This window comes from Nicotiana tabacum, chromosome 14 (genome assembly GCF_000715075.1).
Source record: "Nicotiana tabacum cultivar K326 chromosome 14, ASM71507v2, whole genome shotgun sequence".
Taxonomy (NCBI): domain Eukaryota; kingdom Viridiplantae; phylum Streptophyta; class Magnoliopsida; order Solanales; family Solanaceae; genus Nicotiana; species Nicotiana tabacum.
This window is the reverse complement of record NC_134093.1, coordinates 31,065,538-31,088,235: the sequence shown is the minus strand read 5'-3', so window position 1 is coordinate 31,088,235 and position 22,698 is coordinate 31,065,538. Positions and strand designations below refer to the sequence as shown.

At 38.6% G+C, this 22,698-nt stretch overlaps 4 protein-coding genes across 4 annotated transcripts; 2 read left to right on the top strand and 2 right to left on the bottom strand.

Annotated features, from left to right (window-relative positions):
• Positions 1 to 4,766: 4,766 nt before the first annotated feature.
• LOC142168871 (uncharacterized) lies at positions 4,767 to 5,087 on the top strand. The gene has a single exon (XM_075230039.1). It carries the CDS (start codon positions 4,767 to 4,769, stop codon positions 5,085 to 5,087), a length of 321 nt encoding a protein of 106 aa, XP_075086140.1.
• Positions 5,088 to 11,493: 6,406 nt separating this feature from the next.
• LOC107800942 (WAT1-related protein At3g30340-like) lies at positions 11,494 to 14,581 on the bottom strand. The gene is made up of 6 exons (XM_016624216.2): positions 14,111 to 14,581; positions 13,947 to 14,009; positions 13,713 to 13,829; positions 13,218 to 13,626; positions 12,845 to 12,996; positions 11,494 to 12,742 (listed from the first exon to the last, which is right to left on the bottom strand). The coding sequence occupies exons 1-6, from the start codon at positions 14,290 to 14,292 to the stop codon at positions 12,586 to 12,588; spliced, it is 1,080 nt and encodes a 359-aa protein (XP_016479702.1). The 5' UTR covers positions 14,293 to 14,581; the 3' UTR covers positions 11,494 to 12,585.
• On the top strand, positions 11,602 to 12,078 carry LOC107800952 (uncharacterized). Its single transcript, XM_016624225.2, has one exon. The coding sequence runs from the start codon at positions 11,602 to 11,604 to the stop codon at positions 12,076 to 12,078; it is 477 nt and encodes a 158-aa protein (XP_016479711.1).
• A 5,571-nt stretch (positions 14,582 to 20,152) lies between the features above and the next one.
• Positions 20,153 to 21,645, bottom strand: LOC107800934 (small ribosomal subunit protein eS21). The gene is made up of 4 exons (XM_016624208.2): positions 21,549 to 21,645; positions 20,969 to 21,060; positions 20,732 to 20,867; positions 20,153 to 20,388 (listed from the first exon to the last, which is right to left on the bottom strand). Exons 2-4 carry the CDS (start codon positions 21,016 to 21,018, stop codon positions 20,323 to 20,325), a joined length of 252 nt encoding a protein of 83 aa, XP_016479694.1. The 5' UTR covers positions 21,019 to 21,060; positions 21,549 to 21,645; the 3' UTR covers positions 20,153 to 20,322.
• Positions 21,646 to 22,698: the final 1,053 nt, after the last annotated feature.

Here is a 22,698-nt window from a genome sequence, read left to right as displayed (position 1 = left end):
GTCCCTCAGATACAAGCGGAATCATTCCAAATCACGAACAACATGCTACATTTGTTGCAGAATAAGGGACTGTTCTCAGGGTCGTATATTGAAGATCCTCATCAGCATCTGAAAAAATTCCTATCGATATGTGTCACGCAAAGGCAACCAAATGTGACACCGAAAGCAATAAGGCTATTGTTGTTTCCATTGTCGGTGACGGGAGAGGCTCAGACTTGGCTTAATTCACTCCCCATAAATTCCATCACTACTTGGGAGGAGTTAGTTAAGCAATTTTTGAACAAGTTCTACCCACCTAATAAGACTGCCAAACAAGTTGATGAGATATTGAGCTTTAGGTAGAGACCAACAGAGACACTACAAGAAATGTGGGAGAGGTTCAAAGGTATGCTAGTTAAGTGTCCTCGTCATGGCATTCCAGATCAGATATTGGGGCAAAGGTTCTACATGGGATTGGCAGACAGCTTGAAGGCCAATATTGATGTTTCAGCAGGAGGAGCATTTTTGAGCAAATCATTCAGAGAGTGCAAGATTTTACTCGATAAAATGGCTTAAAACTCAGGATGGATGACAAGAGACTCTACGATCACTCATGTTGTTCACTCAGTGGCTTTGGATCCAAACAACTCCATAGCTAAAAATATGGCCACTCCGATGACGCAAATGAGTTTCCTCACTAAAAGGATTGATGAATCAGGCCAGAAGCAGCAGGTACACATAGTTGACGCGACTAATGGAGGTTTATGTACACCATGCATCAACCAACCTTATGTATGCTCGTGGAGTGCGGAAAGTGACAACCAGAACTATCAGGAGAATATGAACTATGTGGCCAACTATGGAGGACAGCGGCAAGGTGGTCAGAATTGGGGGCAGCAGAATCAGCAGTATAGACCAACACAACAGCAGTACAATAATGGTAACAATCCTGGAGCCATGAGACCACAGGGTCAAGTTGTGCCATACCAAAGACAACAGGGCTACAATCAGCAAAATCAGCAGCTAGCTTATCAACAGCCTCAACAACAACAGATTGTGAGACAAGATGATGGGTTTGCTGAACTTAAGGGAATGCTGGACAGCAACAACAGAATGCTGCAACAACTGATTGGGTCCACTGGAAAAATGCAAGAGAGAGTGGACTCACATGAATCAGCGATAAAGGGTATTGAGATTCAGTTAGGGCAGATCTCTATGGCTCTAAACAATCGTCCCCAAGGGACGCTACCTGCAGACATACAAGTCAATCCAAAAGAACAGGGCCCGGAGCAGCTTATGGCGGTGAGTTTAAGAAATGGTAGAGATCTTGATCTAGAGCAAGAAATTGCTCGTGAAAGCCGACCAGCTGAAACACTTGTGCCAGTACCAATCGATATAGATGATTCGACAGGGTTAATAAAGGTGACGGTACAACATGCACCAGCTGAATCTAGCAAAGAAAAAGAGATTGCAAAGAAAACTGAGTTAGTGAAAGAGAAAGTTGTCGAAACAGAGCCAGAGCAGGTTCAAACTCAAACCACATGAAAGAAGCAGCCTCCAGCACCCTCCCCCCAGAGATTGGCCAAATATCAAAAAGATGAGCAGTATAAGAAATTCATGGAGATGTTAAAGCAAATCTAGGTGGACATCCCTTTGATTGACGCCTTGAAGGAAATGCCTGGTTATGCTAAAATGATGAAGGACTTGATGTCTCATAAGTTCGACTTTCAAGACTTGGCCACGATTACAGTGACTCGGACATGTAGTGCTGTTGTGACAAGACCCATAGCTAAGAAGTTGTCTGATCCCGGGAGTTTCACAATTCCATGCACAATAGGCAATTATGCTTTCGCTAAGGCACTTTGTGATTTAGGAGCGAGCATAAACCTGATGCCCTTGGCTATTTATAAAAGGTTAGGCATTGGAAGAGCAAGACCCACATCCATGTTACTACAGCTAGCCGACCGAACGGTAAAGAGGCCCTCGGGTATACTTGATGATGTGCTGGTGCAGGTTGGAAAGTTCGTGTTTCCGACAAATTTTGTCATTCTGGACTTCCGGGTTGATGAGGAGATTCCCATAATTTTGGGGAGGCCATTCTTGGCCACTGGGAGAGCTCTATTGATTGTGAAACTAGGGAGCTAAAGATGAGACTGAACGATGAAGAGATAACGTTCAATGTACAGAAATCTATGCGACGACCCAGTGAGTTTACTAACTGCTCTCTGATAGAGGCTGTGGATGTGATTTTGGAGGAGGAAGATGATACTCTAAATGCAAAAGACCCTCTAGCAGTATGCCTCATGAACTTAGAAGAAATGGATGGTGAGGACTTGGCAGAGTGGGTTTTGGCCCTTGAAGGGCGAGGGTACTGGAAAAGAGAGCTCGAATTTGAGCCCTTACACTTAGAAGAAAGAAAAACACTTCCAACTAAGCCATCAATTGAAGAGCCACCATAATTGGAGCTAAAACCGTTGCCGTCTCACCTCAGGTATGCCTTCTTGGGACCTAAAGCCACTTTACCTGTTATTATCTCATCCAGTTTGTTAGATGTGCAGGCAGAACAGCTTTTGCAGGTGTTAATGGAATGCAAGACTGCAATTGGTTGGACCATTGCAGATATTAAGGGAATCATCCCAGCATTTTGTATGCATAAGATTCTACTGGAATATGGGCACAAACCTTCCATAGAACATCAAAGAAGGTTGAACCCTAACATGAAAGAAGTGGTGAAGAAAGAAGTGATCAAGTGGTTAGATGCGGGCATCATCTTCCCCATCTCTGACAGTAACTGGGTTAGCCCAGTTCAGTGTTTGCCAAAGAAGGGTGGAATGACAAATGAGAATAATGAGATGATCTCTACTCGTATAGTCATGGATTGACGAATTTGCATGGATTATAGAAAATTGAACACGGCCACCCGGAAAGACCATTTTCCCTTGTAATTCATTGACCAAATGTTAGATAGATTGGCAGGGAGGTCTCACTTTTGCTTTTTGGATGGATATTCGGAATACAATCAAATTTCAATAGCCCTTGAGAATAGAGAGAAAATGTCATTTACTTGTCTGTATGGCATCTTCGCCTTTCGGAGAATGACGTTTGGCCTATGCAATGCACCGGCCACCTTTCAAAGGTGTATGTTAGCCATTCTCGCTAATATGGTTGAAGATATTATGGAAGTCTTTATGGATGATTTCTCGGTGGTGGGGGATTCATTCGAAGACTGTCTTCACAATTTAAGAAGAGTGTTGAAAAGGTGTGTGGAAACAAATTTAGTGCTGAACTGGGAGAAGTGCTATTTTATAGTACAAGAAGGTATAGTGTTGGGGCATCAAGTGTCCAGTAAGGGTATTGAGGTTGACCATGCTAAGGTTGACGTGATTGAGAAGTTTTCACCTCCTACTATGGTCAAGGCAGTAAGAAGTTTCCTTGGGCACGCCGGTTTCTACAGGCGATTTATAAAGGATTTCTCCAAAATTGCTAACCCCTTATGTAAATTCCTTGAAAAGGATCATTCCTTTGTGTTTTCTGATGATTGCAGATTAGCATTTGAGGAGTTGAAGAAGAGACTGGTGACTGCACCAATCATCGTTATACCCAACTGGGAGCAACCATTTGAGCTCATGTGTGATGCGAGTGACTATGTTGTAAGAGCAGTTCTGGGGCAGCGAAAGGACAAACCGGTGCACCCAATTTACTATGCAAGTAGAACGCTAAGAGGTGCACAACTCAATTATAGTGTGACTGAGAAGGAGATGTTGGATATGATGTTTGCTTTCGACAAATTCAAGTCTTATTTGATTGGTTCAAAAGTGATTGTTTATACTGACCATGCAGCACTTAGGTACCTGATAGCAAAGAAGGAGTCAAAGCCACGCTTGATCCATTGGGTTCTTTTGATACAAGAATTCGATTTGGAGATCCGTGATAGAAAAGGGGCATAGAACCAAGTGGCAGACCATTTTTCAAGGTTGGAGGGAGCTGAAAAGAAAGTAGAGGTAGAAGATATAACTGAGACATTCCAGAATGAACAATTGTCAGTAGTGGCAATGGAGGAGGCGCCATGGTATGCAGACATTGCAAACTACCTGGCGAGCGGTATTGTCCCCTATGACCTTTCCTCTGTCCAAAAGAAAAAGTTCTTTCGTGACTGTCGCATGTATTATTGGGATGAGCCTTATCTAATCAGGATTTGTGTTGATAACATAATACGGAGATGTATCCCCGAGATAGACCAATCTTCTATTTTGCAGGCTTGCCGTGCATCACCATATGGTGGTCATTTCGGGGGAGTAAGGATAGCTGCGAAAGTTCTAGAGTCGGGATTTTACTGGCCAACATTGTTCAAAGATGCACACTTATGGGTGAAGGGGTATGATGAATGCCAACGAACTGGGAATATTTCCTGCCGACATGAGATGCCTATGAATCCAATTCAAGAGGTAGAAGTGTTTGACGTTTGGGGAATCGACTTCATGGGGCCTTTCGTCAGCTCATATGGCAACAAGTACATACTCGTAGCGGTGGACTACATGTCAAAATGGGTGGAGGCTCCAGCGCTCCCTACAAATGATGCAAAGGGAGTAATTATTTTTTTGAGAAAGAACATATTCACCCGATTTGGCACCCCAAGGGCAATAATCAGTGACGGAGGCACGCACTTCTGTAATCGCGCCTTCGCCAAGTTACTAGAAAAGTATGGTGTGCGCCATAAGGTTGCCACCCCTTATCATCCTCAAATGAGTGGGCAGGTGGAAGTGTCAAATAGAGAAATAAAGAGCATTATGACAAAGACTGTGAATGCCACAAGAACAGATTGGGCGAGAAAGTTAGATGATGCACTCTGGGCTTATCATACCGCTTTCAAAACTCTAATTGGTATGTCACCGTACAAATTGGTGTTTGGGAAGGCGTGTCATTTACCAGTGGAGTTGGAGCATAGAGCCTTGTGGGCATTGAGGCAGTTGAATCTCGACATAGAAGAAGCGGGTACAAGCAGAGTCACTGAGTTGCACCAGCTTGATGAGTTTCGCTACCAGGCTTTTGAGAGTGTAAGAATATATAAGGAGAGAATGAAGATGATGCACGACAAGAATATTATTTAGCGGAACTTTAAACCTGGAGATATGGTTTTGCTGTACAACTCAAGATTGAGGTTGTTTCCAGGTAAGATGAAGTCAAGATGGTCGGGACCATTTCGTGTGATAGAGACACATCCAACTGGAGCTGTTGAGATTGCTTCGGAAGATGGTGCCTGCAAGTTCAAAGTTAATAGAAAAAGATTAAAACATTACCAGGGCATGGTTGAGGACGATAAAATGATCTTGACAGTGTACTTGAAAGGTCCCTGATAAGGGATAACCCACATCGTGCCGCGATGTTAAATCAGGTGCTTCTTGGGAGGCAACCCAATATTTTTTGTATTTCTTATTTTTCGTGTTTGATTTTGAACTGTGGAAGTTTTCACATGTCTATCAATGTGCAGGGATGAATTTGTGCGTGCTGGAATGACTTGGGTTGAAGAAATCAATCCGTAGAAGGGCGAAAAGTGGCTCACGTGGAAAATTTTGGAAAGACAAATGTGCGCGGCCGCGCACAGGCCGCGCATTTTTGGACCCCCACTGTCATACATGGGGAGGCCGCGCACTGACCGCGCATTTTTGGACCCCCACTGTCATACATATGCGGCCGCGTACTGACCGCGCATATGGTTGCGCATTTTTCGACCTTCACTGCCACAAGTGCGCGACCGCGCACAGACCGCGCAACAACCGCGCACTGGGCGTCGTTTTGTAGGTTATTTAATTAGAGTAATTTTATTTTTTTTATTTCTTTTCTTCATTCTTTATTTGTTTTTCTTTTATTAATACCCTCCCCCTCCCCCCCCCCCCCCATTCTCCTCTCCTAAATCTGAAAACCCTCCCTCTAAGAATAAATGCCCAAACCCTCCCTTCTCCCCAATTTCAAAAGCAAAACCTACATCATTTCCCCTCATCTCCCCTACTCAATCACTTCCCATCCCAAATCCTCACAAGATCCTTCAGGTAAGTGCCATGGCTTCTGTCTCCCTTTTACTTCAGTTATTTTTTTTATTTTTTTATTTTATTTTTATTTTTTCTTCTTCTCGTTTATTTGTATGGTAGTAGAAGTCATTGTTGTTCTTTTCTTGTCTTTGTATTACTAGTATACTTGTTGGTATGTGAGGTGATAGTTGAATTTCATCTTGTTGGGTTGGATTAGACATGGGTATGTTTGTGGTGGAATTGAGGTTATAATTGGGTGTTTGGGGAGTTTTGGGTGAACTTGCACATCAAGTGTTTATTTAAATTCCACTGTGAGTTCGTGTATGTAATTTTATGACCAATTGTCCTGGTGAAGTCTGAGTAACCGCTATGGGTTCACACATCCTACCTTTTTACTGATAGGGGTATTTGTTTTGTAGGTACTATGACGCCCTTAAAGAAAAGACGAACCACAGGTGCCTCTTCTAGTGGTCATGCATGCTCATCCCGGGCGCGGGCCTCGACCAATGCGCCTCAGTTTGATAGCACAAGGTTTGTATTAAGCTCAACCCGGGAACATTTTAGTCAGAAGGCTCTTAAGAAACCCATACTGGAACGGGGTATTGATAGGGGGTCCCTCCAGAATAATTGCCCCAATATGTAGCGGGAATTGGTTTGGCGTGGGCTGGGTATTTTCTTTGAAGAACCTGATGAGGGCAACTTAATGGTTGTACGGGAGTTCTACGCGAACTGCTCCGAAAATAAGGACCATGTCTGTACGGTACGACAGAAGAGTGTTGATGCATCTATCGACGCCATTAGGAGGGAGTACCGGTTGCCAGTATTTGGTGGGGCATAGGACTATTATGATACCTATAGCAGAGAACCAACCTCCTGAAACTTGTTTTTTAGAACAATCTGTGTGCCAAACAAAGACATAGTATGGGTTACGCCGGGGCGGAAGTTTCACTCGGCCTCACTCACCTTTGAAGGGAAGTGTTGGCTTTATATCTTCAATAGTCGCATGTTGCCTTCTTCCAACACTACTGAGGTGAATGGTCCCCGAGCTGCACTGATATGGTGCTTTATCAATGGCCACGATTTTGACGTGACTAAGGTTATTCACGATGAGATGTTCATTCATTGTCCAGTGTAGCGGTATGGGTTATTCTTCCCTTCCCTAGTCACTAGATTATGCCGGGCAGTACGGGTGCCGGAGAACAAGAACTTTGATGGAAAAGTTAAAAAAGAACAGAAGTTCCGGGCGGATAAAGTGACCATTGGGAAGGATCCTATGGCACCTTTCATTGCAAATAGTGATGAGTCTGATGCGCCAGATGAGGGAGATGAAGGGCAGGCTGAGGATGTGGCTGAGTCAACCCCACACGAGCAGGTTGTTGAGGCTGAGGGAACATCTGTGGTCAGAAGGGGCATGAGGATGACGGCCTTAGAGCACGAAATGGCAGGGCTACGGACTTCTATCAAGGACTTGGGGGCTCGAGTTGATGCACTGGCTACCCAAAATGCAAAATCTGAGAGGAAGGTCATGGCATGGCTGCGTGCACTTGGCAGGCCTTGCCATCTCGATCCCGGCACTGTCTCCAACCAGGACTAAAGTAAGCAGGGAAGTTTCCTTTACCTTGCAATTTTTCCTTTGTGTGGCATGGGGACATGCCACCATTTAAAGTGTGAGGTGGGGGATATTTTGTATGTATGTTGTACGTATATAGTAATGTAGAGTAGTGTTAGTTTCGTTGTGTTAATTGGGTATATAAAAGGCTCGGGGGATCGGGATGTTATCAAACAAAAATCAAAAGTTTCGATTTGTCCCGACGATGGATATCATTCGACGGTTTTCTTGAGAGATTAAAGTCGAAGAAGAAAAAAAAAAGATTTTCTTTTGTTAGGAGTGTATCAATTCCCCCTTGGTTTTTCTTTGGGCCACGGTTCTTTTCTAAGGGTTTCGTTTGAACCAGGTGTAGTTAGTTTTTTTTTGTTTTTTTTAGACATAGGAACCCTGGGCTATGGGCTAAAATAGAAACAGGATCTCTTAACTTCTTTATGCCTTGAATATAGCGGGTGCTTTAGCGTGATGCTTAGGCTCAAATGTTGATTCTTGTAAAAGTGCCTTAAATTGTATGTTCTTAACTTGGCTTAAGTACCCTGACTAGAGTGTTTTGATGATCCAATCTGGAGTGACTATTGTGCCATGTGTGTGTGAGGTTTGTGTGTTATTCTGTGCATTGCATTTGATGCCTAGAACTTGCCCTGTGTGTTTGCAAAGCGAAATAGTAGTTTTGTTCAGTCTTGAAAGTGATATAGGCGTTTCTTTGTTGAGCCAGATATGTATATTTTACCCGCCTAATTGTTATGTATCGTAATTAACTCCTTTGAGCTGTAATTCTGTTTCTTTGGCAACCACATTACATATCTTACCCCTTTGTTTGAATTAGCTATCTATTTGAACCCTTTAACCTCGCATAAGCACTTGAATAGTTATGAAATTTGTAAAAGTTAAAGTGTGGGGTGGTTGGTTTGGCTTTTGAGTGAAACTAATGAAATAAAGAGAAAGGTGCAGTATTTTGAAAAAGTAAGAGTCACTTGAATTTCAAAAAAAAAAGATATATATAGTCGTTGATAAGTGGTGACTCTGATGTAAGTGTGCTTAAATAATGGGGAGTTAATGTATAATAATTTGAAGGTGGAGTATGGTTTGACATAAGTGTGGGGTTCTGACTGCTAAAGTGTATGTATTAAAGTACTTAGGGAGGTTGAGTCACTCTTTTATACAAATGTATCATACCCGTCCCGCAGCCTACATTAAAATCAGTTAAAAGCCCTACTTGATCTTTGACTGAATGAACTCGATTAGTATAGTAGTACACTACGGGCAAGCCTATGGAGCATATTTTGTAGCACAAGAATATCGTTTCTGAGAGTGAGTGAATTCTGTCTATTTTGAAGTTCCTCATTGTTCGTGAATTTGATTAATTGTGGAACGAGTCTCTTTTGTTGTGAGCAGGCACTTGATTCATGAAGGAAAGGTAATTCTTGACCTCTGCGTTAGAGTAAGTGAGTAAATTGGGAATAATGCGTGGTTCTTGTGAGTCAACTCTTGAGATGAAGATGTTACACTACTGTGCTCAATCTATGTAAAATATTCATGGTGTGAGGAGTTAGGAAAGTCGCTTAGTGAAGTTATGCCTCTGTAGAGTGTGGTTTGATTGCTCGAGGACGAGCAATGGTTTAAGTGTGGGGTATTGATAGTAGGCTATAATTATATAGTTTAACCACTATTTGCACTCTAAACTAGTTTCACTTTATTGATGTTTGAGCGTTAAATGATAATAAATTGCTCTGATTGAGAACTTTATGCTTTGCAGGAGCAATTCCGGGCTATGATGACATTAAAGAGCGTTTTGGAGCTAATATGGAGCATTGAAGGACAATTAAAAGCTTATGGAATAAATTGGGAACCCATTAGAGGATCGAAGGAGTTTAGCGCGCTTAAAAAGAAGAACGAAGAAGACTGCAGGAAATTGGCCAGTGCACAGTCGATGCGCGGCCGCGCATTGAGCCGCGCATGTCAGGCAGAAACTGGCCAAAGTGCGCGGCCACTTGCCCAGGTGCGCGGCCGCACACGTGCTTTCGAGAAAAAAAATATTCCAAGGCTAAATTTGTAATTCCAAAGGCGACCAACCTTGACCTATATGAAACCCAGCTCACCCAAAAATAGGGTATCTCTGTTTTTAGAAGAACTTGGAAGGCAAGAACAGGCAAGGAGCGAGACGGAAGATTCGGAAACGAGTTTTATCTTTCTTTCTCCCTTGTTTATCATTGATGATGAATTCTTATAATGTGATTGTGAAAATAATTATGAGTAGCTAAACTCTTTGTTCTAGGGTTTGATGGAACCTCTTGGAGGATGAATCTTTGTTGTGTTTGATATAAATTTGCCATTGGATTTTCTCTCTACTTGTTCAACTACGTGATTATTGGGGTTGATTGAAGGGCCATCAATCGGCTGCGCCTATTTAATATGTATTACTTAGAAAAGGGTACATGTTTAGGTAATTGTTAAATAATATTACTCCTAATGTATATGAGGGATCAATACGGAGGGTTTAAAGGTGGGTTTAGGAATAACGAAATCTTGGTACGAGTGTAGTGAGCGGTAAAATAGTGCTAGCTAGCGTAATTCGGAAGAATACGTTTAGTAAATTATTGTATTTACTCGAAAGAGAAGTACGACACCTAAAGTGCTCATAATCGGTAGAGAGTATTTAGGCGAATTTGTAGCAACACAGTAGGGAGGATTCCGATAAGAGGGGAAGTCGTAATTCTAGATCTTCCTAATCTTGTCTACAACAGTTGCTTTGTTAGTAAATGAATTATAGTTTTAATTACCTTGTTATTAGTTAGTAAACACTCAAGTCATTATTCAATCTTGTTGGAAGTTGATTATTTGGATTCTTGCTGAACTAAAAGTTGTGATTGGTACGTTAATTCCATGTGGGATTCGACTTCGGACTTGTAAACCGGATTATATTTGCAACGATCGCTTAGTCCTTTTTATAAGGCATAGTTGGGCGTGATCAAAGGCTATTGAACAACTCGAAATATTGAGCCTATAATTAGGGGTGACAAGGAGAATCCAAATCTAAGTATATTTATGTATGTTATTAATAAATAATACTATACAAATTTATACACTTTTGTGGCTATCAGATATAAATAGTTATCTTTTGCTCAACTCAAAATCCCTTCCAATCTAGTCCACACAAAAGAAGTCATAATCCAATTTTTCACTCTTCTTAGATTTAGATTTGGATTCTCCTTGTCACCCCTAATTATAGGCTCAATATTTCGAGTTGTTCAATAGCCTTTGATCACGCCCAACTATGCCTTATAAAAAGGACTAAGCGATCGTTGCAAATATAATATATGAAGTATATTTTTTCGGCTATTATTTTAAGAGCAATTATATAGTATCTTTTTCCCTTTTGAGTTCGAGTTATCTAAATCTAATTAAAAAGCTTCTTTCTTTACAAGCCAAAATTCAAGTCATTAAAAACTAATTATAGAAAGCCAGGTGCCAAGAACAATGAAGAATGCCTCAATGGGATAAAATGCAATCAATCAAGAATGTCTTAACTAGATAAATTCATTTATTTATTGTTGAACTTTCTCTTCTTGTCTCGCAACCCCCTTACCTTAAAAATAAAAAATAAAAATCACTAAAAAACAACTGTACATTCCTCTTAGAATGTAAATGAATCATGCTGAAGGGAAACCAGAATCAAATTAGATAGCCTTTTTTGTCTTTTTAACTTTGCCTTGCATCTATTTAAGTTTAAAGAAAAACTTGAAAGACACAAGACAATAAAATGTAATCATGAAGAAGATGATAAAACCCTTCAACAAGCAATGCTTTTCTTGATTTTTCCATTTTGAGAATATTTGAATGAAATTCTTGCATTGCTAAGTAGGGAAAGCATTTTGCTTCTGTCCCTCAACTTTAATCAAACACAACTGTCCTCCTCCTCTTTAAAACCAAGCCAAACTTCATATTGTATCCATTAAATACAAAAATCTTATACATTTTCCCTTCTTGATTATGGCTGACTCTAATTTTGTTGACAGGGAGAAGCAAAAGCAAGCAGACAATGATATCAAGGACATGATCTCTACTCTAACGAAACGATTAACCAGCCTCCAACGCGTGCACAAGGCAGCATCAGGAGACTCGGGCCAGAATCTTCAAGGCGATGATGAAGATGATCATGGCACAAGAATCATCACTTTAGCCGGAACCAATGTTGGAGCCAGCATGCGCGGTGAGATGGATGAGAAACCTGGCCTTGAGGGCGTTTCACCAGGGGAAAATGAGGCCTTAAAAACATATGTGAATAGCAATTTCCAGTCCATCAACAATTCAATCATGTTGGGTGGTAGCTATTGTACTAATGACCCTGGTGTTCATTTGGACATCTCTGATTATGTGGATCAAGAAACCCCAACACCAAAAGGACAAGGAAAAAAGAAGGAAAGGGGAAGCTCCAAACATTACCACCATTCCCAACACTCAGAATAGGCTTGTACAACAATCAAGATAAGCTCAATGGTCAAGAAACTCTAAAAAAATTCAGACCTTTACTCTATATGAATAAGTACCAGAGCTTAGTTGAGTCCTGCTTCTTTAGTTCTTTGTGTTTCCTTCTCTTTTCAACTTGTCTTGTCTCTTTGGGATTTCGGACAAGAACATTGGGGGGGTGGGAAGTTTACTGTGTTTACCATTCGGCTTAAGACCTATAGTAAGTGATGCTTGTTATGAGGTTCAATATGCTTATGATATATCAGAAAGGAAAATGTTGCATTTGTATTACTTTAATAATCATAACATCTTTTCAGATCTTTCTGCTATGCTACTTCTCATTTTCCTTTGGTAGCATAAATGCATAATACCTTATCTGCAGCCAATTTGAGTATACACTTGATTTTTGCAGTTGACAGTTAAATTTTTATTGAAAAATCTAAAATTAACGATGAAAACTCTGTTCATAAGGAATACATATTGAAATACTTCTAGAGATAGTTGACATTAAGGTAGCCTGGATTCAGAATTGGTCTCTAAATCTTTAAAGGTTAGCTCCTTGTCCTTTTTCTCTTCAGTTTCATGGACAACTTTTTGCATTTCTCTGTTCTTGCCCCAAAGCAAAAAGTATAGACCGGCAATTACAATAGCTGATCCAATTACACTGATCATGATCGTTTATGAAGGAATTAGTTAGTCAGTGCTAAGGTGAATATTTGGAAAATGGTTAAAAAAGAATTTAGAAGCTTTAAACTGTTGAAATCACCTTCCAAGATGGAGTTGTTCGTGTAGAATGGGAACGTCGAACATGGCTGCCATAATTTGGACAAGAGGACTGAATGCTGCAGTGAAGACCGGACCCCTCTTCTTCACACACCATGACATTCCCACATAGCACATTCCTGAACCTATTAACCCCTGGAGAAGTATCTTTTGTTAACTTGGGAAGTTTTAAGCTAAAATAATTAAGTTTCCATCTTGTGTTTAGAGGCCACGCCACGACTATGTTCATCGTTAAACAACATAGAAGGGAGTTTACTACTTTTTGTCTCAGTATGTTTCTTTAACAAACTAAAGGAAAATATCTATATCTGCTACTCGTACTTGGGAAGAAAAAAACCAGCATAGAGAGTACTTACAGTATAGATGATAGTCAACATATCGATCTTTTCCTTTGGAATCCAAATGGATAGTCTTCTATCAATAGACAAAGTTAAGATAGCCGATTGTATGGCACTAAAGAAGGTCATGATAACAGTGCTAGAGTACTTGCATGGATATTGATTTCCAATAAAGGATTGAAGAAGGAACCACGACGACCACAAAAACGTCCCAGCAAACAACGCCAAAGAACCAAGGATCCATCTTTCCTTTATTTTCGAGGAACTAATAGCTGCATCCGAGGATGGAGGTACATATTGTAGGTCTGAAAAATGAATCAAAGGGATGCCTTTGTAAAAAGTCAGTATGAAGGCACCTCCAACGCATATTAGTGTACCAATCAATTTGGCTATTCCACTTCCGTGTTTGATGTTGATAGTCTCTAACCTGCATAAATGGAGTTACAATGTTAAGAAAATAGGATAGTCTAAAGCTATTTTTTTCATTGAAATAAGCAAACTGAGCTTTCAGACCGAAAAGGTAATGCCATAAGGAATGTGATCACAGGAACCATGTTGACAAAGGCACATGAGAAAGTTGCAGATGTGTATTCTATTCCAAGAAGGAATAAGTATTGCGTAAGAGATGCCCTACAAAAAAAGATGTAACATATGGTCAAAAATGTTTAGCAAGAAAACATAGCCATGCAAATGAGCCAGTAAACTTAGAAGAATATAGGGAAAATTATAGAGATCATTCTAACTTACCCAACAATGGCACTCAAGAAAAGGTTACACAAGATTTGAGGGGTGAGTTTTGGTCTAGTATTCCTGCAAGAAGAAATTAATAAGTTGCATTTTCAAAGGAGACAAAAAGTTTTTATATATTGGATATGGAAATTTTTCTAAGAACTAGGAAACAATCTTCATACCTTTCCAGAAAGAAGGCAATTGGGGCTAAGAATATGGTCGAAATGGACTGTCGATAAGTGATGAAAACCAAATGGCTCATTCCATCCAATATAATCTTCTTGAGAAGTATATTACTAATGGCAAAAGCAAAATCAATTGCCAACATAATAAAAATAGGGTACCATTCCACATAGCTCTTCATCTGAGCCTTTTCCCTTTCAATGACTTACTTCTCCTGAACTGCCTCTTCCTTGAATTATCATGTGTTTTTAAACATGAAGCTGAGATAGACATTTAAAGTTTCACATAAACTTTAGTGGAGTGAAAAGTGTATACAGAGGAGGGATTAATTCCTGCAATCACATCAATGCTTTTAATCTACAAAAAAAGTTGACATTTTGTTTAACATCATATACTCTATCATTTTCCTTTACTATTTCCTTCCTTTTGACTTAGTTTCCGGATTAACAAATTCACCGGTGCCAATGAGCTAAGGGATCAACTTTTGCATCTCCACTCCTAAGCATATTAAGAATATATATGTTCCATTTTACTTTTTCTTGGTGTATAATTAAATTGTGTTTAGAACATTTAACATGTGAGTCAACCCACTATGGTAGGCAAAGTTTCCATTTTAGTATATAAAAAGTAGTGTGGTGAGCATCTTGTGGATGGGGGTCAAATAGAAATGATTCCCCTTACTGCAGCATTGTCATCTAATTCATTTTTTTCACACTTGGAGCCTAACTGTTTAGTGTTTGTGGCATCTAATGCTTCTTTTAGAAACTTGTATTCAAGCATCTTCAGAATACAACATGGGGACAGAGAATAATTCATCTTATTCATATAAGAATACTACTACTACTATTCCCTATTTCAAAATTCTTTAGGTAGCAGAGCATACTACCTGATATGGGACCAGGTATTTTCCTTGCCATACAAACTCATTGAGGGAAAAGAAGAAAATAGTTTTTAAGTAACCAATTGGCTGAATAAAATCTCGCCTCAAATGACATTGTTGTCGACATTGTTAAAGAAATTAGTTAGCATGAGCTTTACTCGCGATAGCTCTACTACAAACTTGTTAAAACTAGCTCAGGAAGCAAATCAAGATTAACGAGAGTGTGATTCCATAATATAATTATCTTGTATTATACACCCTTTGACAAAGAGGGTGTAAGATCCGGAAGGACCGGAACTACAACAACAAAAAACCCAATGTAATCTCATAAGTAAGGTTTGGGGAGGGTAGTGTGTACGCACACCTTACCCTTACCTCATAGACAAGGGCGGCTCTGAGGCTTTGGGCAGTGAGGTCATTGCCTTAGGCCCCCAAATTTTGAAGGACCCAAATTTATTTTAAATTATTATTATTATTGTTATTATTATATATTATATAATTTATATAAATAATTAGAATAAAGAAAAGTGTTACAGTATATTTTTTGTTACTTGATTGAGGTTATTTTATACAATAAATTTATAAATTATGATAATTTTCTTCCCCCATTAATTAGTATATTTGACAAAAGTGGATTGCTCCAGTGGTGAGCACCCTCCACTTCCAACCAAGAGGTTGTGAGTTCGAGTCACCCCAAGAGCAAGGTGGAGAGTTTTTGGAGGGAGAGAGCTGAGGGTCTATCGGAAACAAGCTCTCTACTCCATGGTAGGTGTAAGGTCTGCGTACAAATTACCCTCACCAGACCCCACTAGTGAGATTATATTGGGTTGTTGTTGTTGTTGTTGCTTCACTCTTCAATTTTAATTTTATCTTTTATATATAGGAATTAAGTTATATATATTGACACCATAATAAATTTCTTTTATAATGTTCTCTGAAACAACATGAACACAAAAGCATTCATCCACCAATTTTCTTTTAGTGTAATTCGACATATTATATTAGGTTATTTATAATTTATTTTAGATATTCACCCATAAGTGCTACTTAATAGAATAAACTATAATCACTATTTAAATTGATAAGACGGAGTAAATATTTTTTACACCGTCAATACTCAAAACTTAAGTTATTACGTTATGTACGTTTATTTTTATTTTTTTTCTTGTTTGTAATGATAGCCGAATCAAAATTTTCACTTTGAGTTCTGGACCTCAATATTCGATAGTTCACCGCTTTATTTTTTGTGCTCTTTTTCCTAAATTGTTTTTTGAAATTCACTTTTTGTCTTAAATGATTTATTTGTTATTTAAAAGGCAAATTTTATTGTTAGTGTAAATATTTTATAAAATAAATTTAAGGGCCTCCGAAAATGGTTTCGCCTTAAGCTCCGAGATCTGTTGAGCCGCCCTTGCTCATAGAGGTAGAGAGGTTGTTTCCGATAGACCTCGGCTAACAAATTTCACCTTCGAAAGGATGGATCAAATCTTAACTTTCTTGTACAGTTTTAAAACATCAAAGAAAGAAATTATCCCACTTGGTTTGCAAGATATGAGGGCCACCACTACAGGGGATAGCTATATTGGCTATAAGTCACACCAGTGCTTTTTAACCAGTAACATCACATTCTTTTCAATGGAAAGTAAGGGGATGGACAATAGACATTGCTTTCATGTCTGTTACCTTACTCCTTATTCTTTTGTTCCATATCTAAGGTATTGAGCTGGAATCCTTTCTTCTCCTATAGTAACAGTACGAACCACAAAATTATTTTCTAACAACTGTTTTTTGCATTAGAGGCACGGAACCAGTAAAGTAGAGCGAGAGAACCCTGCGCTTGCCTCTATTGGCATCCTGATGTTAAATGTGATGAGATTCTCTATTTCCATTTTTGTTCCATGTCCCGGATATCACATTTTCTCGATGCTTATCTTTAACTTGGTAAGCATAACCTTTTATACAGAAATCAAATCTCATCAGTACTCTTATTGGCATCTTATAGGCAGTTATTTTTCCATCCACACTAGTCTTCTGCAAGGTTTCAAGTTGAGCAGGACCAAGACAGAATACTTGGAGTGTAAGTTCAGTGGCAAGACTCAAGGAGGGGAAGCGGAGGTGAGGCTGGAGCGGAAATTTTTAAGTACCTTGGATCTATTATTCAGGGGACGGGGAGATCGATGAAGATATCACACAGGGCGGGATGGATGAAATGGAGACTCGTTTTCGGTGTTTTGTGTGACAAGAAAGTGCCACCGAAACTTAATGGTAAGTTCTACAGAGTGGTGGTCAGACCAATGATGTTGTATGGGGCTGAGTGTTGGCCAGTCAAGATCGCTCTTGTCCAGAAGATGAAGGTAGCAGAGATGAGGATGTTGAGATGGATGTGCGAACACACCAGATTAGATAGGATCATAGATGAGGTTATTCGCGACAAGGTGGGTGTGGCCCCTATTGAGGACAAGATGCGGTAAGCGCGGCTTAGGTGGTTTGGCCATGTGAGGAGGAGGAGCACAAACGCTCATGTGAGGAGGTATGAGAGGTTGACAGTAGAGGGCCTACGGAGAAGTAGAGGTAGGCAAAAGAAGAGGTGGGGAGAGGTGATTAGGCAAGACATGGTGCAACTTCAGCTAACCGAGGACATAACCCCTGACCTAGGACATGACCCTTGATAGGAAGGTATGGAGATCGAGGATTAGGGTAGTAGAGTAGGTAGTCTAGAGTATTTATAACAGTAGTATTGGCACGCAGTCTCGCTTTCTGCTGGTAGTAGGTTTTTATGACTAACGTTGTTTTCTTTCATTGTTGATCACCTTACTATTTTGTTGTTTTTATTCTACTTTTATATGGTTTTTGGTACTGTCTCTTGTCTATATTTTCATTAATGTGGTGTTTATGCTTTCCTGAGCCGAATGTCTATTGGAAACAACATCCCTATCCTCACAAGGTAGGGATAAGGTGTGCGTACACACTACCCTCCCCAGACCCCACAGTGTAGAATAATATTGGGTATGTTGTTGTTAGTAACTGAAAAACCCGAACATGCAACTTATTGAGTAAGCACATACAGCGAATCATCAAATGCCTCGTAATAGAGATTCTTGTTTTTTTAGGTCCATCTATCTGGTAAGAGCCTAACAACTACCGGTAAGAGCCTAACAACTACTACTCTTGAGGCTTATCTTAATTAAGGCATTCGTAATTCGTTCATCGTTTATGAACTTTCCACATGAAAGCATAAACCTGTTCCTGAACCATAAAAAGGAGGAGAGTTGCGGCAAGTTAAACATCAATATAAAAATAATTTAACTATGATGTATTATCTGAATATTTGATACAATCGGAACGGAATGGACAAAGATGATTTATACAGCCTACCCTAACTATTGACATTGAAGTATAGTTGATTGATTGATTGCTCATTGGGTTCATTTTTGTTCATATATGGAGACCACAGTGGAAAGAGAAGATATCACAGCTGCGAACCAACTATATGCTAAATACCATCTGCACAAGTTCATGGACTTTCCCTGCCTGAAAGCATACCAAATCTTGCAGCTGCAGCGGATCAGATGTCGAGCAGCTCTATGTGATGTTCATTGTAGTTCTATTTTTGTCCATTTAACCATCCAGTACCCATAGCCCATTAGCCCGACTAATCTGGACTCGAGTCAGGTAGCTCACATAGGAGAGTAAAGTGCTTCATACAGACAGGTTTTCCATTTCCAGGCCAGAACGGAGAGTACTAGAGGCGGAACCAGGATTTTAACTTTATGGTTTCTGAATTTTAGCTTCAAATGCTAATAACTGAATTCAAAATTTAATATTTATACATATTTAATAGATTTCTTAACACAAATACATTGTGAGCAATAGCTACTAGTTCGGCCAAACTCGTAGACGGGCTTCTAGCTCCACGCCTGCCCTGAGAACTCTTGTTAAGAGTAAAAGGATCTCATCCATCGCCCACCATAGCCTTTGCTTGTGATGTTCATTGTAGTTTCTTCTTGTTGAAACATGTTAATGGGTTTATATGAACATGAGCGCATCAAAATTCACTGTATGAATGAAGTATATAAAAAAATGTACATAGATATATCAACAGACCAGTTTTAGCTTTCTTTTAATCAAAAGATGAACTTCAATCCTGCCTCAAATGCATTCTTGATGATACGTAGGAGTAATACACAAGGCAACAGTATAGTATAAGCCAAGTGTCCGGCAGTGAAACACAATATCCTAACTGTTATCTAGTACTACTGCTTAAGGAGCGAACCCCAATATCCTTTTCATATCAATCTGCTGACTTTACGAAATCTTTGCTTACAGTTATCAAGTGCTACTGCTTGGTGCTTGTGGCATTATACCACAGCGAGCTACTATATCCTTGTGCATTACACTATGCCAATCTGAAGGCTTAACATTATGTCCCCCACCAGTAAAAAATTTAATCACTTCCCTCTTTGTCTGGATTTGAGAAATCTGAAACCGACTGAAAGAAAGACTAAACCTGAGCATGGTCCAAAGCGACAATATCATACCATGTTAAGAATATCTTCGGATCATTTTAGTCCAACAAAAACTAAGGTAATGCAGTATATTAGGGCGGGTAAAGAGACCATCATATCTGCAATTTGACCTCCACCTTGTCGGTGGAAATGTGGTGTCCAAAATTGTAATGTGGTATACTTCTCTGTAACTACAATATAGAGAAGTACCCAAGAGATAGAGTAAACATATTAAACCAACACACCTGTAGAAATTAATGGCCTACATATGTTTGAATGTGTGATGACTGACCAGAAAGGAGAGAAAAAAAGGGCACTTATTTGATGAATTTAAAATGTTTCTTTTTCCATTTATATGATCCCTTTCCATAGGAGATCAGTAAAAAATAAATAGCAAAAACTGTAAATAAAGCACAAGAAATATTTGTAAAGTCAACTCTATTCTATTAAAATGATATAAGCGAACAGAAAATCATTTGCTCATAGTTCAAGATCCAGCTTCCATCCTCAGAATAGGCAGTATATGGGATAAAAAGTTTTGGAAGCAACTTGATCGAACATTCTCACATTAGATTTTGAACTAACATTAACACTCACCCCTCTCCGCAATTGACAAATAAAATTCAGCAAAAGGAGTACGGCCATCTAAGCAGTCATTTTAAAACTTGAACAGAAAAGGAGATCAAAATCATGTAGGCAAGTGAAATATCCAAAGATGAACACCTATCCCATATGTAGCAGGGAAAACAGTCAAACTGAGATGAAATGCAAATAGTTATCCAACATCCTCCATAAGATAATAATCTCAATATGCAAATCTATTTTTCTACTGTTGCCTAGCTTCAACTTTCTTCTTCTGCCAGAGGCGATCCAGTGCGCTGTCAGCATCACCCTACGAAGATGAAAAGAGCAAAATTGAACTTATTTAAAAACACAGAGTTAACTGGAAGATGCATTTGACCAACTCCCCCCATATTAATTTGCATGGAAGATGCATTTGACCTTTTCTAGGCAACTCAAAATATTTACTGATGATTCGCCACAATGGTATCACTTACAAGGTATAGATTTACATCAAACCTCCAAAAATTAACAATCTACGCAATATCCCTATTGTACAAGTTCATCAAATGAATTACTAAAACTAAAACCTCTAAGATGTCATGGGAAAACAAACAACAGCCATCAACTTCACTAGCAAAATGTTAAAAAGGTACTATCAAAGGAAAGAATACCTGAGCACGGATGAAACCACAAAGAGCAAAAGTGGTGAAACTGCCAGGGATATACAAGCCCTTATCATCCAAATGGCCAACATTAAGTTGAACAGAAGCATGATCCTTTGAAGTGATCACCCTGTTGGTAGCAGAGCTGCAATTGGGGCACATGTTAGCTATAATTACAACATTCAGACATACAAACACAAAGTAAAATCGATGTGAAACCAAAAAAAGCCAAGAATTAGGCCATACCATTTCCTGGGGATGTAAAGATCCACGTTTTGTCCCTCTTCATTCTGCATCTTGGCTGGTGTTTCTGAATACTCAGATCAAGCTTTAACAACCTTTTTTAACCCACAAAACCAAACCAGCATTAAATAAAGTTAATACCTTTCTGGGTTTGACAAAACAAACATCAGTCAATTTTTTCTATCTTACACGATTCAGCTTCTACAAAAAACGCACATTTATAAAATAAAAATTATCCAATTACATTAGCAAGAACAAAAAATTTCACAACAAATACAACCTTTCTGGTTATAAAAGAACAATCATCAATTACGGTCTACAAAATTACAATATTCTGCTTCTATAATTATTCACATTTATCACAGAAAAAAAGTGATACCAATTACCAAGAACACATTTTTCTAAACCCATAAGAATTAGATTTGTTTATATCCAAAAAGGCAAGAATTCTGTATACCCAAAATGAAACACGTTCAAAAATAAACCATTTTTATGAGAGAATTTACAGAAGTTAAACTGATGAACAGACCCACAAATTTTGTAGAATTAATTAACATGAGAAAAGAAGGGATAAGTGTCATACCTGAGATAGGGGAGAGCTCTTCAAGGGGGCAAAGTGTGAAGAAGTGACACAAAGCCGCGATTTAAACAGATGAGAAACCCTACTGTGAGTGTTACCCTAATGGGCTTACTTAGTGGGCTCCTAGGCCCAATGACGTTTCAAATACTATGTGGGAGGCCCAGCAAAGAATGGCCAAAATCAGAATTGTAAAAAATTAAAATAGTAGGACAAAAGATAAACGAAGGGAAAAGGTTAATAAGGGAAAATGCAGACAGAACTCTCAAAATACTTTTAAATGAAAAACAAAAGCACGAAGTTTGGATTATGGGTGTACATATGTCGGGTTGGTTCTAATTTCTAATTACCAAACTAAATTAATTAATCGGGTTATTAAATCTAAAGACCAAACCAAATCAATAAAAGTCGGGGTTTTAAATCTCAATTTTCTCAGGTTTTTCGAGTTTTCGGGTTGTTTCGGATATTTTTTCAAAAAGTCTTCATTACACAAAACATAGAATTTGTGCTCCAAATATTTCTTTAATCCTAATAAGACATAACTATTTAAGATATTTTTTAATAAAATAACATAAATATGAGATGATTCATCGCATTAATAAAGATGAGAAAATCACATAAAATAAATATTATTAATAAGTCATAATGAAAACAAACATAATTTAAAATTACTAATAAGTTGCTAAAATAAGTACGACTAATAAATACTATTATTTACATGACTAAATACTAAAAGAAAAATAAGTCATGCATTTTATCTAAATAATGAAAAAACTAAAAAATAGATATCCAACGCTATTTTCATTCATTGTACAATTAAATTGAATGTCTTTTATTATCATTAGTATTGATTTGATTTTGGTTTAGAATTTATTTGAGTTACTGACATTTATGGACTATAAAACTTATTGGAGCATCCAAAAATTATAAGTACAAACTTGAAATAATACGTTAAAAGATAAAATTATGAAAAAACTCAAGAAATATTTATAAACTACACTACAATAAATATTTTCATATATTAAATATAATTAAAATTTCTATACATATAATGTCGGGTTGGTTTGGTTTCAGTTTGACTTTTTTTAGTTAAAACCCAACCAAACCAAGTATCGTTGGATTTTTTTTCCAACACCAAATCAATCAAACCAAACCA

Coding starts and splice junctions, on each gene's coding strand:
- LOC142168871 (XM_075230039.1), top strand. CDS start 4,767: ATGACAAAGACTGTGAATGCCACAAGAACAGATTGGGCGAGAAAGTTA.
- LOC107800952 (XM_016624225.2), top strand. CDS start 11,602: ATGGCTGACTCTAATTTTGTTGACAGGGAGAAGCAAAAGCAAGCAGAC.
- LOC107800942 (XM_016624216.2), bottom strand. CDS start 14,292: ATGAAGAGCTATGTGGAATGGTACCCTATTTTTATTATGTTGGCAATT. Junction 13,830..13,946: donor TTCTTGAGTGCCATTGTTGG/GTAAGTTAGAAT, acceptor CTTTTTTTGTAG/GGCATCTCTTACGCAATACT. Junction 12,997..13,217: donor TGTTGACTATCATCTATACT/GTAAGTACTCTC, acceptor ATACTTCTCCAG/GGGTTAATAGGTTCAGGAAT.
- LOC107800934 (XM_016624208.2), bottom strand. CDS start 21,018: ATGCAGAATGAAGAGGGACAAAACGTGGATCTTTACATCCCCAGGAAA. Junction 20,868..20,968: donor CTTTACATCCCCAGGAAATG/GTATGGCCTAAT, acceptor CCCCAATTGCAG/CTCTGCTACCAACAGGGTGA. Junction 20,389..20,731: donor GTGGTTTCATCCGTGCTCAG/GTATTCTTTCCT, acceptor TCATCTTCGTAG/GGTGATGCTGACAGCGCACT.